Source organism: Oncorhynchus mykiss, chromosome 12 (genome assembly GCF_057628025.1).
Source record: "Oncorhynchus mykiss isolate SJ-2025 chromosome 12, ASM5762802v1, whole genome shotgun sequence".
NCBI classification, from domain to species: domain Eukaryota; kingdom Metazoa; phylum Chordata; class Actinopteri; order Salmoniformes; family Salmonidae; genus Oncorhynchus; species Oncorhynchus mykiss.
Genome location: NC_143033.1, coordinates 72,223,359 through 72,239,855, shown reverse-complemented (window position 1 = coordinate 72,239,855; position 16,497 = coordinate 72,223,359). Strand labels below are relative to the sequence as shown.

The window sequence follows — 16,497 nt, the reverse complement described above, 5'->3', positions numbered from 1 at the left end:
CCAGGTGAAGCCAGTGAGGGAGGAGTGCCCAACAATCTGCGCCACGCCCTAATGTCGTCAATAAGGCAGCATGATCCATCGTTCAGAAACATCTCTTTTCCATATGTTATATGTTCAAATTTTCAAACTAGTTTTATGTGGAAGGCAGATACGTTGTCAAAAGCAAACACTTTTGCAATTGAAAACAGAATCCTACTCATTACTCCACGTGCTGACCTACGTCACTTTTGTTTTGAGACTATTTATATTGAACAGAAATATAAACGCAACATGTAAAGTGTTGGCTTCATGAGCTGAATTTTTTCATATGCACAAAAAGCCAAACATTTGTTTTACATCCCTGTTAGTGAACATCTGGCTTCTTCACCTGTGGGGTCGTCTGAGACCAGCCACCTGGACAACTGATGAAACAGGAGTATTTGTGTCTGTAATAAAGCCCTTTTGTGGGAGCCAGTCATGTGAAATCCGTAGATTAGGGTCTAATGAATTTATTTAAATTGACTAATTTCCCTATATGAACAGTAACGCAGTAAAATCTTTGAAATTGTTGTGTTTATATTTTTGTTCAGTATATAACTATTTTCCTAACCTCAACCCAATCATCATAACCTGCTACGTGAATTCTCCTAACCTGCTGCGAAAAGTCAAATCTGACGTTAATTCGACTAAAACTGAGTTTTACGTGCAGCCGGCTAATGCCTGGGAGGCAGCTCGCTTTTCACCCGGTGGAAACTACGCGCGTTGAGCCCGGGTCACTTTAATAGAATCCTCATTATACCGTCTGGGCGAATTAACTGCGGGCGTCGTTTTTACACTATTTAGTAATCCTGATGTTCTTTGGCTGAAAACGATGGAGATACGACCATAAACACATGTGCTGTCTGTCATGCGTGGAAGGGTTCCAAGTGGCTCTGAACCACTTGTTCGCACGCGGAAGTGTGTGTCCACTTCGAAAAGTGAGAAGGTGCCCCGATTAAAATTCGTAAAATGTGGATCATTGTAGCAATCATTTGTGCGGCTCTAGCTGCATTACTATACAAATATGTGTTCCGTACATCCGGACCAAATCCTTTCGATATCGACACTCGTGAGCCGCTTAAACCACTGGTCACCCAAAAGAAGGAGAAAAACAAAGTTCTGAAGCAGGGTGAGTATCGTGGACACAAGGCTTGACCGATCACCAATGCATGCACGAAATATAGTTTCCTAGGAATATGTGCGCAAATAGATTTACATTCTGTAAATATTTTTGGGGCAGTCACCCTTGTCCTGTGTGTGTTTCGAAAGTTATATCTTGTTGCATAATTAAATGGCTGTGTAGTTCACATGTATCGCAAGAGTATTAGCATTAATTTGAAGTAGGAAAGCAGGTCAGGCAACTATTTTGTCTGTTAAACCATGTCAATGGTTCTACAATATCTTATGACTACACTGATTGTCACCGACGGTACTGGGTCACAAGCTGGCCAAAGCTGCTGTACTGCACTCGTGACTAAACTCTTTCTTGAAACGAAATCCACCCCGCACTATATCATGTTTATAGCTGCTACACAAACACCTGTTTCAGTACCACTAGCTAGGTTTTCATCCAATTTGGGACAGACTTTCATTCGAATATTCAAAAATCTGCATAAAACCACCAGACATGTGTTTCCATCACTGGCTTTTTTTGCGGATAAAACGCGGTGTGTAATTACGTAGTGCACATAATTAATTTATAGCATAATTCATTTTACCGACACAAAGATCCCACCATATCGAACGAACAAATGAGATTTGCATTTATGCCTATATAATTGTACAGCATTTTAATGTTTCCATGAAAATGCGGTCGTAACTTTTTTTTCATGGGTCAGGTAATTCATCCGCATGAAATGGTTAGATGGAAACGTGGTTCTAGGCTGTCTTTGCACGGTCCGTGGGATAATATTGCTGGAACACATCGTTATTTGTTTCATGTAAGAAGATTTAACTGACAATATCTGTGTTAATTGTATGTTTTTATTACTCTTCCTTACCAGGTTTCTTGGCCAGTAAAGTACCTGAGAAACTAGATGCCATTGTCATTGGCAGTGGAATTGGTGGTCTTGGGGTGGCGGTGCTGCTGGCTAAGGTTGGAAAGCGGGTCCTGGTTCTGGAGCAACATGATCGGGCTGGAGGCTGCTGCCACACCTTCACAGAGAAAGGCTTTGAGTTTGACGTGGGTGAGAAGGCTCTTATCAGTTTACCTTCCCTTACCTAGAAGGCTCTTATCAGTTTACCTTTCCTTACCTAGAAGGCAGCTATCAGTTTACCTTTCCTTACTAAATGTGGTAGATACCTTCCTTTACTCAGAAGTGGTAGTGGCGACGAACCAAGTCTATTTCTGTTGGTGACCTAATCCAGGGATGGGTAACTTTTTGTTGGTGGTAGGGTTCTGCATAGTGGCTTGTGGTTCTGCATTCCTACATCAGATACACAGTCATGCAGACAGAGCAAGCCCTAGCCTTTTGAGGGCTCTAAGTAAAATGTCCCTACACATTTTAGAGCCCTCCCCCTCTTGACAGCGAAAAGATTTAAAAAATGACATTTTCCTGCACTTCGACACATTTTGCCATGGGGCGCAGAGAAAAATGGCCCCTTATGTATTCTACTATTCCAACTCTCAACAGTAAGTTGAGACCCTGAATAAGTTCCTAAAAAAATTGAACGCATGTCCTGACCACATGTCCTGACCACATGTCCTGACCACATGTCCTGGGCTGACCCTAGCCTGGTTTTGTCTCAACAACCCAAAAATTGTAAGTTTGTGTCCAAGTGTGAAACACTGTAAATGCAAACTATGTATCAATAATACTGTGGTTTATAAGCCCATGTGATGTGAGCTAGACATCCTAAATATATAAGACGATCTAATAATAAAATACATCTATCAATCATGCCTCCACCTCAGGTATCCACTACATCGGGGACCTGTTGGAGCATAAGCCCTTCCGCTGTATGCTTGACCAGCTGACCAATGGTCAGCTGCAGTGGGAGCCACTGGACAACCCCTTTGACCAGGTGGTGTTGGGCCCTCCTGGAAACAGGCGCACCTACCCCATCTACAGTGGCAGGAACCGTTTCCCTGACGAGCTGAAGAAGTTATTTCCTGGGGAGGAGGCGGCCATCGATGAGTACATGAGGCTGGTCAAGGTATGGTGCTGTTACATGATGTCATCAATAACTTCATACCGTAGACATCAGTTGACAAGTGTTTGAATGGAACAGTAATGGTGATTGTTTATTTGATGTTTAAGGTCAACTAAGTATTCATCTTGCAAAGCTGATTAGAATGCTATGCTTGTGCTAATGTTGCTGCTGTTATTTGAAATTGTGGTTCATGCTAACTGCCTTGTGCTGTTATCTGAGCTCAGAACCTTTTCCCTACTTATGCATTATATGCCAAATGCAAGGAATTGTGAGATTGCACTTTGGCAAAGAGGAGCTACCATCTGGGGACTGGTCTGTTTGTCATCTGTGTTGAGGGCAAGGGTTGTGGAGTCAAGTGTGTGCAAAGCTGTCATTATGGCAAAGGGTGGCTACTTTGAAGAATCTCAAACATAAAATATATTTGGCTGATGGCGCCGGGAGGTGAAGGCTGCCGTCTTATCGGCTCTTAACCAACCATGCTATTTTGTTTGTTTTTTTGCGTTGTTCGTATCTTGTTTTGTACATAATGTTGCTGCTACCGTCTCTTATGTCCGAAAAGAGCTTCAGAACTGCGATTGCTCACCTCAAACTGGATGAAGAGTTCTTCTTCAATGAGTCTGACGGGAGGGATATAATACAGACACCAGGCCCAGATCCCTGTTATTTGCTGGAGAAGGAAACAGACTTTGCATTAAGAGATCAGGGTGCCTTGTGAGCATCAGGGGGCGAGTGGCTAATCTGCCCTTGCCTTCCATCCTGCTAGCTAACGTTCAATCGCTGGAAAATTAATGGGACAAACTGAAAGCACGGTTATCCTACCAACTGGCTGAACGACGACATTAAGAACATACAGCTGGCAGGTTATACACTCTATCGGCAGGACAGAACAGCAGCCTCTGATAAGAGCCGGGGCCTACGCATTTATGTGAACAACAGCTGGTGCACGATATCTAAGGAAGTCTCAAGGTTTTGCTCGCCTGAGGTAGAGTATCTCATGATAAGCTGTAGACCATACTATCTACCTAGAGTGTTCATCTGCATTTTTTGTAGCTGTCTACATACCACCACAGACCGATGCTGGCACTAAAACCACACTCGATGAGCTGTATACCACTATAAGCAAACAGGAAAACACTCACCCAGCGGCAGAGCTCCTAGGGGCCGAGGACTTTATTGCAGGGAAACTGAAATCAGTTTTACCTAATTTCTATAAGCATGTTAAATGTGCAACCAGAGGGAAACAAATTCTAGACCACCTTTACTCCACACACAGAGATGCGTACAAAGCTCTCCCTCGCCATCCATTTGGCAAATCTGACCATAATTCTGTCTTCCTGATTCCTGCTTACAAGCAAAAATTAAAGCAGGAAGCACCAGTGACTCGGTCTATTTAAAAAGTGGTCAGATGAAGCAGATGCTAAACTACAGGACTGTTTTGCTAGCACAGACTGGAATATATTCCGGAATTCTTCCGATGGTATTGAGTACACCACATCAGTCACTGACTTCATCAATAAGTGCATTGAGGACGTCGTCCACACAGTGACTGTACGTACATACCCCAACCAAAGCCTTGGATTACAGGCAACATCTGGACTGAACTAAAGGGTAGCGCTGCCGCTTTCAAGGAGCGGGACGATAACCCGGAAGCTTATAAGGAATCACGCTATGCCCTCCAACAAACCATCAAACGGGCAAAGCGTCAATACAGGACTAGGATCGACTCGTACAACACCGGCGGATGTGGCAGGGCCTGCAAACCATTACAGACTACATATAACCAGTGATATGAGCCTACCAGATTAACTAAATAACTTGTGTGCTCACTTCAAGGAAAGTAACACTGAAACATGCATGAGAGCATCAGCTGTTCCGGACAACTGTGTGATCACTCTCTGTAGCCGATGTAAGACCTTTAAACAGGTCAACATTCACAAGGCCGCAGCGCCAGACGGATTACAAGGACGTCTACTCCGAGCATGCACTGACCAACTGGCAAGTGTCTTCACTGACATTTTCAACCTCTCCCTCTCTGTCTGTAATACCTACATGTTTCAAGCAGACCACCATAGTCCTTGTATTCAAGAACACTAAGGTAACCTGCGTAAATGACTACTGACCCGTAGCACTCACGTCTGTAGCCATGAAATACTTTGAAAGGCTGGTCATAGCTCACGTCAACACCATTATCCCAGAAACCCTAGACCCACTCCAATTTGCATACCGCACCAACAGATGCAATCTCTATTGCACTCCACATTGCCCTTTCTCACCTGGAAGGAGCACCTACGTGAGAATGCTATTCATTGACAACAGATCAGCGTTCAACACCATAGTGCCCTCAAAGCGCATCACTAAGCTAAGGACCCTGGGACGACACACCCCCTTCTGCAACTGGATCCTGGACTTCCTGACGGGCTGCCCCCAGGTGGTAAGGGTAGGTGACAACACATCCGCCATGCTGATCCTCAACACGGGGGCCCCTCAGGGGTGTGTGTGTTCAGTCCCCTCCTGTACTCCCTGTTCACTCAAGAATGCATGGCCAGGCACAACTCCATCACCATCATTAAGTTTGCTGATGATGCAACAGTGGTAGGCCTGATCACTGACATGGATGAGACAGCCTATAGGGGGGAGGTCCGAGACCTGACCATGTGGTGCAAGGACAACAACCTCTCCTTCAACGTGATCAAGACAAAGGAGATGATTGTGGACTACAGGAAAAGGAGGACCGAGCATGGCCCCATTCTCATCAATGGGGCTGTAGTTGAGCAGATTGAGAGCTTCAAGTTCCTTGGCGTCCACATCACCAACAAAATAACATGGTCCAAGCACACCAAGACAGTTGTGAAAAGGGCAAGACAAAACCTATTCCCCCCCCTCAGGAGACTGAGAAGATTTGGCATGGGTCCTCAGATCCTCAAAGTTCTACAGTTGCACCATCGAGAGCATGACTGGTTGCATCACTGCCTGGTATGGCAACTGCTCGGCATCCGACCGCAAGGCACTACAGGGGGTAGTGCGTACGGCCCAGTACATCACCGGGGCCAAGCTTTCTGCCATCCAGGACCTTTATACTACGCGGTGTCAGAGGAAGGCCATAAAAATTGTCAAAGACTCCACCCACCCCAGTCAGACTGTTCTCTCTGCTACCGCATGGCAAGCGGTACTGGAGCGCCAGGTCTAGGTCCAAAAGGATCCTAAACAGCTTCTAACCCCAAGCTATAAGACTCCTTAACATCTAATAAAATGGCTTCTCAGAGTATTTGCATTGCCCCCCCCCCCCCAGAATGCTGCTGCTACTCTTTTTTTATTATCTATGCATAATCACTAACTCTACCTACATACATATTGCCCTGCACATTAACTCTGTACCGGTACCTCCTGTATGCATTGTTGGTTAAGGGCTTGTAAGTAATAATTTCACTCTAAGGTGAAATCTGTATTTGGTGCATGTGACAAATAACATTTGATTTGTTTAAAGCCTTTTTTGCTTACTACATGATTCCATGTGTGTTTTCATAGTTTTGATGTCTTCACTATTCTACAATGTAGAAAATAGTCAAAATACAGAAAAACCCTTGAATGAGTAGGTGTGTCCAAACTTTTGACTGGTACTGTATGTATTCCATCTACAGAAAGCAGGACACAACATTTGGTTCCTGGGTCTGCTGAAGCTCATTCCTGTCCCCCTGGCCAAGTTCCTGGTGTACACAGGCCTGGCCAATCGTCTGTCATTCTTCTTCCGCATGGCGTCTCGCAGCGTGACAGAGGTGGTCAACGAGCTGACTAAGAACAATGACCTCAGGGTCATCTTCAGCTACATTTTTGGCACTTACGGTAAGGTAGGCTGCTGTAGTTCCTGATAGAGGAGAGCATAACCACAGCCATCTCAAATGATCGACTGTGTCCCTATTCCCTATGTGGTTCACTAATTTGTGCTGTTTTGGGGGACACACATTCTCTCCACGTGGAACAAATGAATTGCATCAATTTTGTAGAGTGTTTGGTTTTTATAGGACTCCATTTTGTTGTGTAACTGCAGGTAACATGCCCAAGGATGCCAGCTTCTCCATGCACAGCCTGATGGTCTGCCACTACCTGACTGGTGCCTGGTACCCAATAGGAGGAGCCAGTGAGATCGCCTATCACATGATCCCTATCGTTGAGAAAGCTGGGGGGGCCGTACTCGTCCGCGCCCCAGTCAACCGCATCCTGTTCAACGACAACAAGGAGGCTATTGGTGAATAGGACTGGTTGAAAGATGAATTGATTGATCACACAGATGGTCAGATTTGACCACCTCTGGTTCCCATGATTTCAGGTGTGAGCGTGATGAAGGGTCAGGAGGAGGTCCATGTGCATGCTCCAATGGTCATCTCCAACGCCGGCATCTTCAACACCTACCAGCAGCTGCTGCCTAAGGAACTTCAGGACATGCCAGGTGGGTGAGGGTATTAAGGTGTATGTTCAAGATGTCTGCGTTTAAGACTGAATTGTTAGTTGACAATGTTTCTTGTGATGCCTAATCATTAATGATCTAACAGTTCACCACTGGGCATCGGTCCCCGGTTCAAATGTTTAAGGTATCTGTGCATCGAGACCCCAGACCGATCCAAATGTAGCATGCATCGGTCAGAGAATCGATTCAAATGTAGCATGCATCGGTCAGAGAATCGATCCAAATGTAGCATGCATCGGTCAGAGAATCGATCCAAATGTAGCATGCATCGGTCAGAGAATCGATCCAAATGTAGCATGCATCGGTCAGAGAATCGATCCAAATGTAGCATGCATCGGTCAGAGAATCGATTCAAATGTAGCATGCATCGGTCAGAGAATCGATCCAAATGTAGCATGCATCGGTCAGAGAATCGATTCAAATGTTACAAATTCCAGGTACAGGATCTTTTGGGGGCTAAAATTACTTTCTACCCTCTGAAAATACCTAATATTTTGTGACACTTGTTTCCTCTACTTCAGTGTCAAACTAAGCGTGGAATTATGTTGACAGTCATTGATCTTCAAGTCATATTTAACAACCCCAGGCAATGTCAGTAGCCTAGTTAAACTGCATTCTGTCCATAGCTTTGACCAATAGCGCTGACCAATGAGAGGTAGGCCTATTCCTAATCATACACCATAGATCTATACATCACTTACACACACACACAGCTCCATCAGCTGCAGATTTGAAAATGAAAATGAATGTGTTTATGCAACAAATGTTAGTGCATCGAACCGCAACGATTTGTTCCTCTTAATCAAACCAAATCATTTTAAACTAAAACTTAGTGTGTCGGAGCCCATTTATCTTGATACATATAGAATCTTCTTGAAAGGGAAAGATGCACATCCCTACTAATCATGAATGTTGTATGATCTTGTGATGCCCTTCAGCCATCCAGAAGCAGCTTGGTATGATGAAAAACGGGGCGGGAGGTCTGAGCATCTTCCTGGGCCTGACTGGAACCAAGGAGGACCTGGGCCTCAAAGCAGACAACTACTGGATCTTCACAGAGCACAACATGGATGAACTGTAGGTCCTTCCTCTCTTTGTTTAACCCTAAATGTTTGGCGTGTCCCCGTAGGCCCCACTGTCTAATGACTTGTCGATTATATTTTAATTTACACCTTATTTGTCCTTATTAACATATCGGATGTGTTGCATAGGCAAATATTGTGTAAGGTATCGTGGTGAGGGCTTCGAGAGAGAAGTGACATTACATAACCTATGGTACATGAGACTGTGATAGTGAGTCTATGTAGTCACATTCTGTATTTCACTACCTTTTACTGTGTGCATCAAAGATTGTGCTGTTACAGTAATCTGTTTGGTATAAACTAAAATGTGGTGTTGTCAAAATAGATAATCAGTTCACACTCACCACTACACTAATTTCACATGTTGGAACCTCAATAGAAATTCACACTGTTTAACAAGCACGGTCTACAGTGCATTCGGAAAGTATTCAGAACCCTTCACTTTTTCCACATTTTGTTGTTACAGCCTTACTCTAAAAAGTAAAAAAGAGAGAAAAATATCCTCAATCTACACACTATGCCCCATAATGATAAAGCGAAGAAAGGTTTTTAGAATTTTTTGCAAAAGTATAGAAAAATACAATACCTTATTTTACATAAATATTCAGTCCCTTTGCTATGAGACTCTAAATTGAGCTCAGGTGCATCCTGTTTCCATTGATCATCCTTGTGATGTTTCTACAACTTGATTGCAGTCCACCTGTGGTAAATTCAATTGATTGGACATGATTTGAAAAGGCACACACCTGTCTATATGTGATGTGATGTGAGGTGGGGTGGGGTGGGCAAAAACCTGATGGTCACTGACAGAGCTCCAGAGTTCCTCTGGAGTTTGGAGAACCTTCCAGAAACACAATCATCTCTGCAGCACTCCATCAATCAGTTTTTTTTTTGGCCAGACGGAAACCACTCCTCAGTAAAAGGCACATGACAGCCCGCTTGGAGTTTGCCAAAAGGTACCTAAAGGACTCTGACCATGAGAAACAAGATTCTCTGGTCTGATTAAACCAATATTGAACTCTTTGGCCTGAATGCCAAGCGTCACATCTGGAGGAAACCAGGCACCGCTCGTCCCCTGGCCAATACCATCCCTACGGTGAAGCATGGTGGTGGCAGCATCATGCTGTGGGGACGTTATTCAGCGGCAGGGACTGGAAGACTAGTCTGGATCGAGGGAAAGATGAACAGAGCAAAGTACAAAGAGGTCCTTGATTAAAAACCTGCTCAGGACCTCAGACTGAGGCGACGGTTCCCCTTACAACAGGACAACTACCCTAAGCGCACAGCCAAGGTGATGTGGCTTTGGGACAAGTCTCTGAATGTCCTTGAGTAGCCCAGCCAGAGTCTAACCTTGAACCCGATCAAACATTTCTGGAGAGACCTGAAAATAGCTGTGAAGCGACGCTCCCCATCCAACCTGACTGAGCTTGAGAGGATCTACAGAGAACAATAGGAGAAACTCTCCATATACAGGTGTGCCAAGCTTGTAGTGTCATACCCAAAGGTGCTTCCAGAAAGTACTGATTTAATGGATCTGAATACTATGTAAAGGTAATATTTTATATGAATACATTTACAAACATAACAAAAATAACATTTTTGCTTTGTCATTATGGGGTATTGTGTGTAGATTGAAGGGAAAAAACAATTGAATACATTTTAGAATACGGCTGTAACCTAACAAAATGTGGAAGAAGTGATCTGAATACTTTCCAAATGTACTGTATATGTGCATCAGAATCTGAGAAGGGTGAAGTGTTCTTTAGTGTAGGCTCTTTAAAACTACAGTATCTTACTATACCCATTTATCTGGATGTTACAGGGTTGAGACCTATCTGAAGGGTAACAGGGAGGAGTCAGCGAAAAGTGTTCCCATCCTCTTTGTTGCCTCTCCATCAGCCAAAGATCCCACCTGGGAGGAACGATCACCAGGTACAGAAACGAGACTAGTGTTTGCGCTGATATTCACCATAATAAATTATTTTATCCTTGGAAATGAATCATCCACTGACTGACTACTTATTTAAACATTTGGCTCCTAATAAGGAGTATAATCCATTGACTACTGTCCTACATCTTACTCGGTTCGGAGGCAAGTTTTTCCAGGTTGTGCCAGTTGAGGCTGCTCTCGCCTGGACACTTCTCCTCCAGGTGTTTCTAGGTTGACCCTTTCCCCTGAGGGTTGCCGTGTTAGATGTTTGTTCTAGTTTTATTCCTGATGTGAAACTGTCTTTTGTTCTTTTGTGAAATGTTTTATGAATAGAAACACAGACAAGACAACAGTTGGAACAAAATACGAAAGACAACATAACTACAGAATCCTGTTGTTTCTATTAGGTACCAGATGGTTGCTCTGTCCAGGCTATCAAATGCCTTTTCAGGGTCTTTTCAAAGTCTTAAGTTGATTAGTTCCATTCTATTGACTGTTCAATGTTAATGCATTAGTGTTGCAATGTGTTCCTAAACCCAGCCTGCTGGTCTCTGATCTACACCATGCCAAAACATTTTGTAATATAGATTCTTGGAAGTGCACACAACTAACTATATCTGATGCCATCAGAATGAAGGCTGAACAGACATGTTTCGACCCCTTTTTCGTTTCCCATTCTCCACAGGCAAGTCCACCCTGAGTCTGGTGAGCTTTGCTAACTATGAGTGGTTTGAGGAGTGGAAGGATGACAAGGTGACCAACAGAGGGACTGATTACAAGGAGCTGAAGCAGATATTCTGTGACTCGATTCTGGAGGTGGTGATGAGCGTCTTCCCCAAGATTACCAGGGACAAGGTAGAGCATTTAGCCCATTCGTACTAAACTCTGCTAGAATGCTTTTTCCAGGAAACCTAACATCTCAATGGAGGATGCACTAGTAAGTTGTAACATAGACACCCTTCCTTTCAATTTTGACAAATGGTGTAACTTAATACCTCGCTGGAAACATGCGTCTCCCTCGTCTCTCTCGGTCTGTCTTTAGGTTGAGTTCATCGAGGCTGGAACACCCATAACAAACACACACTACATTGGAGCCCCAAAAGGGGAGATCTATGGAGCAGACCATGGCACAGCTCGTTTCAGCGCTGAGTGCAATGCCACCGTGAGGCCCCAGACACCCCTGAAGAACCTCTACCTCACAGGTCAGATACTTATATGGCTGATCGGGTCCAAGGATATATCTTAGAGAAGCTAGCTATATGTCTGTTTTCGATAGGCTAACTAATGGCTTAGCATTTGGATAAGTCATACGTTTGACTTCAGTATTAAAGGTCTATCGGCTCTGGTTTCTACTGCGCGTTGATGTTTATATTCTGTGTACAGGTCAGGATGTGTTTGTGTGTGGCTTTGCTGGTGCACTGGCTGGGGCTCTGACCTGTGGTTCTGTCATCCTCAACCGTAACCTGCACCTGGATGCCATCGCTCTGGCCAAGAAGACCAAACGTGTCGACACTAAGAAGTTGAAGTAGCACGCTACTGACCACCTCCCTCAACCCGTTGTTGCTCCGGGTGACGTTTCCCTTAAGTACAGATCTAGGATCAACTTCCTCTCCCCAAATCCACATTAGTGGGGGAAAATACCCAGGATCAGCGTCTAGGGGCAACTTCACCCTACTCCATTCAACTCACCAAAGCTACAATAACACAAGCTCAGGGACAGGCTTCAATCTCTGGTCCTACAGTCAACACAGTGAAAAGATGCCTCAAGATGGTTACTGTGTGTTTGAGTGTGTAACTATTCTTATCAATAAGTGTAGAGAACTCTGCTCTCTCTCACTGTTAAGGGAAAACAAATTTGAAAGTCGAGGAATCTTTCAATCAAATGTATTTTATAAAGCCCTTCTTACATCAGCTGATGTCACAAAGTGCTGTACAGAAACCCAGCCTAAAACACCAAACAGCAAGCAATGCAGGTGTTAAAGCACGGTGGCTAGGAAAAACTCCCTAGAAAGGCCGGAACCTATGAAGAAACCTAGCGAGGAACCATGCTATGAGGGGTGGCCAGTCCTCTTCTGGCTGTGCCTGGTGAAGAGTTATTAAAAAAACATGAGCTGGCGCACAGCCAGAAAAAAATGTGTTGGTGTGGAGGTTCTGACTAACAGCATATAAACTCCCAGGAATTGAATGGGTATTTACCAACGTTTCGGCATCACTGTGCCTTCCTCAGGGTAGGAAGGCACAGAAACTGTTAACAAAAAAACAAACAAAAATGTTTATGGCATAGTACATATATTACGCTATTATCATATAGAAACATAATTGAATATTATACATATTAGAATCAACATACATTATTGTTGAATTCAAATTCACAATTGTTTTGTATTTCATACTTGTTACATGTAATCTTTTGGTTCAATCTTAATGTATAATGAGCGTCATCAACAGGGGGAACATATTAGGTGTATGGGGGGGAAGGGGAGCCCATGGCTACACTCTGAATTTGAAGGAAAAAGCCTTAACTCAAAGACAAAGTAGTTATTGGATAATACCGGTTCAGTAAGTTGTAAGATGCAATCATTGGATGGAGCAAGGGTAGAGTCTCTCTGCTAGAGGAAGTGTTGCAGCGCCTGCAAGCCTCCAGTGTGTGGGATCTTAGTGTACAAGCTCTCCACATCAAAAGTGGCCAGCAGGGTGCCCTCTAGTATCCTTCCTAAGCCCTCTATCAATGAGATCATGTGACTAGTGTCTTTGACGTAAGATGGGAGATTCTCACAGAAGAGGTTATAACAGAACATTGCCAAGATGTTTATTGATGACCAGCAGGGTCAGATAATAATCACAGTGGTTTTCGAGGGTGCAACAGGTCAACACCTCAGGAGTAAATGTCAGTTGGATTTTCATAGCCGATCATTCAGAGTATCTCTACCGCACCTGCTGTCTCTAGAGAGTTGAAAACAGCAGGTCTGTGACAAGGTAGCACGTCCAGTGAACAGGTCAAGGTTCCATAGCCGCAGGCAGAACAGTTGAAACTGTAGCAGCAGCACAACCAGGTGGACAGCAAGGAGTCATCAGGCCAGGTAGTGTTGAGAGTGAGCGAAAGAGAGGATATACACACACAGGACACCGGATAAGACAGGATAAATACTCCAGATAGAAGACTGACCCTAGCCCCCTAACGCATAAACTATTGCAGCATAAATACTGGAGGCTGAGACCGGAGGGGTCTGGAGACACTGTAGCCCCGTCCGACGATACCCCCGGACAGGGCCAAACAGGCAGGATATAACCCCACCCACTTTGCCAAAGCACAGCCCCTGCACCACTAGAGGGATATCTTCAATCACCAACTTACCATCCTGAGACAAGGCTGAGTATAGCCCATGAACATCTCCCCACTCTATGAACCTGAGGTGGGGTGCCAACCCGGACAGGAAGATCACGTTAGTGACTAAACCCACTCAAGTGACGCACCCCTCCTAGGGATGGCATGGAAGAGCACCAGTAAGCCAGTGACTCAGCCCCTGTAATAGGGTTTGAGGCATAGAATTCCAGTGGAGAGAGGGGAACCGGCCAGGCAGAGACAGCAAGGGCGGTTCGTTGCTCCAGTGCCTTTCCGTTTACCTTCACACTCCTGGGCCAGACTACACTCAATCATTGGACCTGAGATGAGTCCTCAATAAAGACTTAAAAGGTCGAGACTGAGTCTGCGTCTCACGTGGATAGGCAGACTATTCCATACAAATGAAGCTCTATAGGAGAAAGCCCTGCCTCCAGCTGTTTGCTTAGAAATTCTAGAGATGGTAAGGAGGCCTTGTAGGTTCGCAGTAAAACCTTGAAATCAGCCCTAGCCTTAACAGGAAGTCAGTGTAGGGAGGCTAGCACTGGAGTAATATGATCATATTTTGTCAAGACAAGATTCTAGCAGCCGTGTTTAGTACTAACTGAAGTTTATTTTGTTCTTTATCTGGGTAGCCGGAAGGTAGAGCATTGCAGTAGTCAAACCTAGAAGTGACAAAAGCATGGCTGAATTTTTTTGCATTATTTTTGGACAAAGTTTCAGATTTTTGAAAAAAAAAAAAGCTGTCCTTGAAACAGTCTTGATATGTTCGTCAAAAGCGAGATCAGGGTCCAGAGTAACGCCAAGATCCTTCAGTTTTATTTCAGACGACTGTACAACCATCAAGATTAATTGTCAGATTCAAAAGAAGATCTCTTTGTTTCTTGGGACCTAGAACTGGCATCTCTGTCTGAGTTTAAAAGTAGAACATTTGGTGCCATTCACTTCCTTATGTCTGAAACACAGGCTTCCAGGAAGGTCAATTTTGGGGCTTCAGCATGTTTCATCGAAATGTACAGCTGTGTGTCGTCCGCATAGCAGTGAAAGTTAACATGTTTCCATATGACACCACCAAGAGTTAAAATATATAGTGGTCCTAAAACGGAGCCTTGAGGAACACTGAAATTTACAGAGACAAACTGATATATTTCTGACAGATAAGATCTAAACCAGACCAGAACTTGTCCGTGCAGGCCAATTTGTGTTTCCAATCTCTCCAAAAGAATGTAGTGATTGATATTATCAAAAGCAGCACTAAGGTCTAGGAGCAGATGCAGAGCCTAGGTCTGACGCCATTTAAAAGGTAATTTACCACCTTCACAAGTGCAGTCTCCCTTTGCGGGATGCGCGGAGGATATGGTCACTAGTGTAACCAGGAGGAGAGCCCTCATTTAACACAGTAAATTCATCAGGTTCAAGCCATGTTTCAGTCAGGCCAGTCACATCAAGATTATGATCAGTGATTAGTTCATTGACTATAACTGCCTTGGAGGTGAGGGATCTAACATTTAAGTAGCCCTATTTTGAGATGTGAAATATCACAATCTCTTTCAATAATGACAGGAATGGAGGTGGTCTTTATTCCAGTGAGATTGTTAAGGCAAACACCGCCATGTTTAGTTTTGACCAACCTAGACCGAGGCACAGACATGGTCTCAATGGGGATACCTGAGCTGACTACACTGACTGTGCTAGTTAGTGGCGGACTCCACTAAGCTGGCAGGCTGACTAACAGCCTGCTGCCTGGCCTGCAGGCTGTGGATGCTGTCAGCATCAGATCTGTAAATTGGTTGTAAACTCAATCGACATTTGGAAATTATTGCCCAGGGATAGATAGCTTTAAAAAAATAAATAAAATGTTTTCAGAAATCAAGTGTTCAGATAGATGTGATTAGCACATTTCATATTTTCACTCTTAATATATTGAGAACAAAAGTGTTGGGTGGAGTAGATTTAAGTTACCAATACTTTTGATACCAGTACCAATACAACTGCTGCACACATGTTAATAATGTGTCATAACTCAATATACTGTGGATAACAGTGGCTTATGTCTTAAGTGTTCAGACAGTCTTCCAACCAGCTATGCTAAATGCTCCTATACAGTAATGTAGGGTGAAACTGTAACTCTCTCTATTGGTGCAAAAAAGCCATAACACAACAAAATTGTGAACCAGGCTTAAAAGCGCTGTAACACTAACCATTGTGTTCAAACGGAGGCATTAGACATTTACAATGTACAGACTGGATTGTTTTGAATCAGCATGCTTTGCTTCAAATGTACAAAGTTAATTGCTCATTACTAAACATTGAATACAAAAACATATTCACGCTGATCGTTGTAAAAATGAATTATTCCACTCTAAATGTATGGGGAGACTTTGTAACAATAGCACAAACTGTGATAATGAAGGAATCAAGAGATTGAATAGATTTTTTCCCCCAACCTTTCTGTCATTATTATCCCTTAGAATTCTATTGATACTGGCTGGCCTGGAATATTGATAGATTA

The 16,497-nt window shown here is 43.8% G+C and overlaps 1 protein-coding gene across 2 annotated transcripts; it reads left to right on the top strand.

Moving 5' to 3' along the window:
- Positions 1-658: 658 nt before the first annotated feature.
- Positions 659-16,431, top strand: LOC110538135 (all-trans-retinol 13,14-reductase). 2 transcript variants are annotated; one of them, XM_021624755.3, is made up of 11 exons: positions 659-1,147; positions 2,022-2,204; positions 2,933-3,174; positions 6,810-7,011; positions 7,217-7,414; positions 7,496-7,615; positions 8,572-8,710; positions 10,538-10,647; positions 11,331-11,500; positions 11,688-11,847; positions 12,029-16,431. In XM_021624755.3, exons 1-11 carry the CDS (start codon positions 988-990, stop codon positions 12,172-12,174), a joined length of 1,830 nt encoding a protein of 609 aa, XP_021480430.2. In that variant the 5' UTR covers positions 659-987; the 3' UTR covers positions 12,175-16,431. The 2 variants fall into 2 exon arrangements, with proteins under 2 accessions (XP_021480430.2, XP_090049330.1); XM_090193204.1 differs by having other exon boundaries at positions 676-1,147; positions 6,810-7,016.
- Positions 16,432-16,497: the final 66 nt, after the last annotated feature.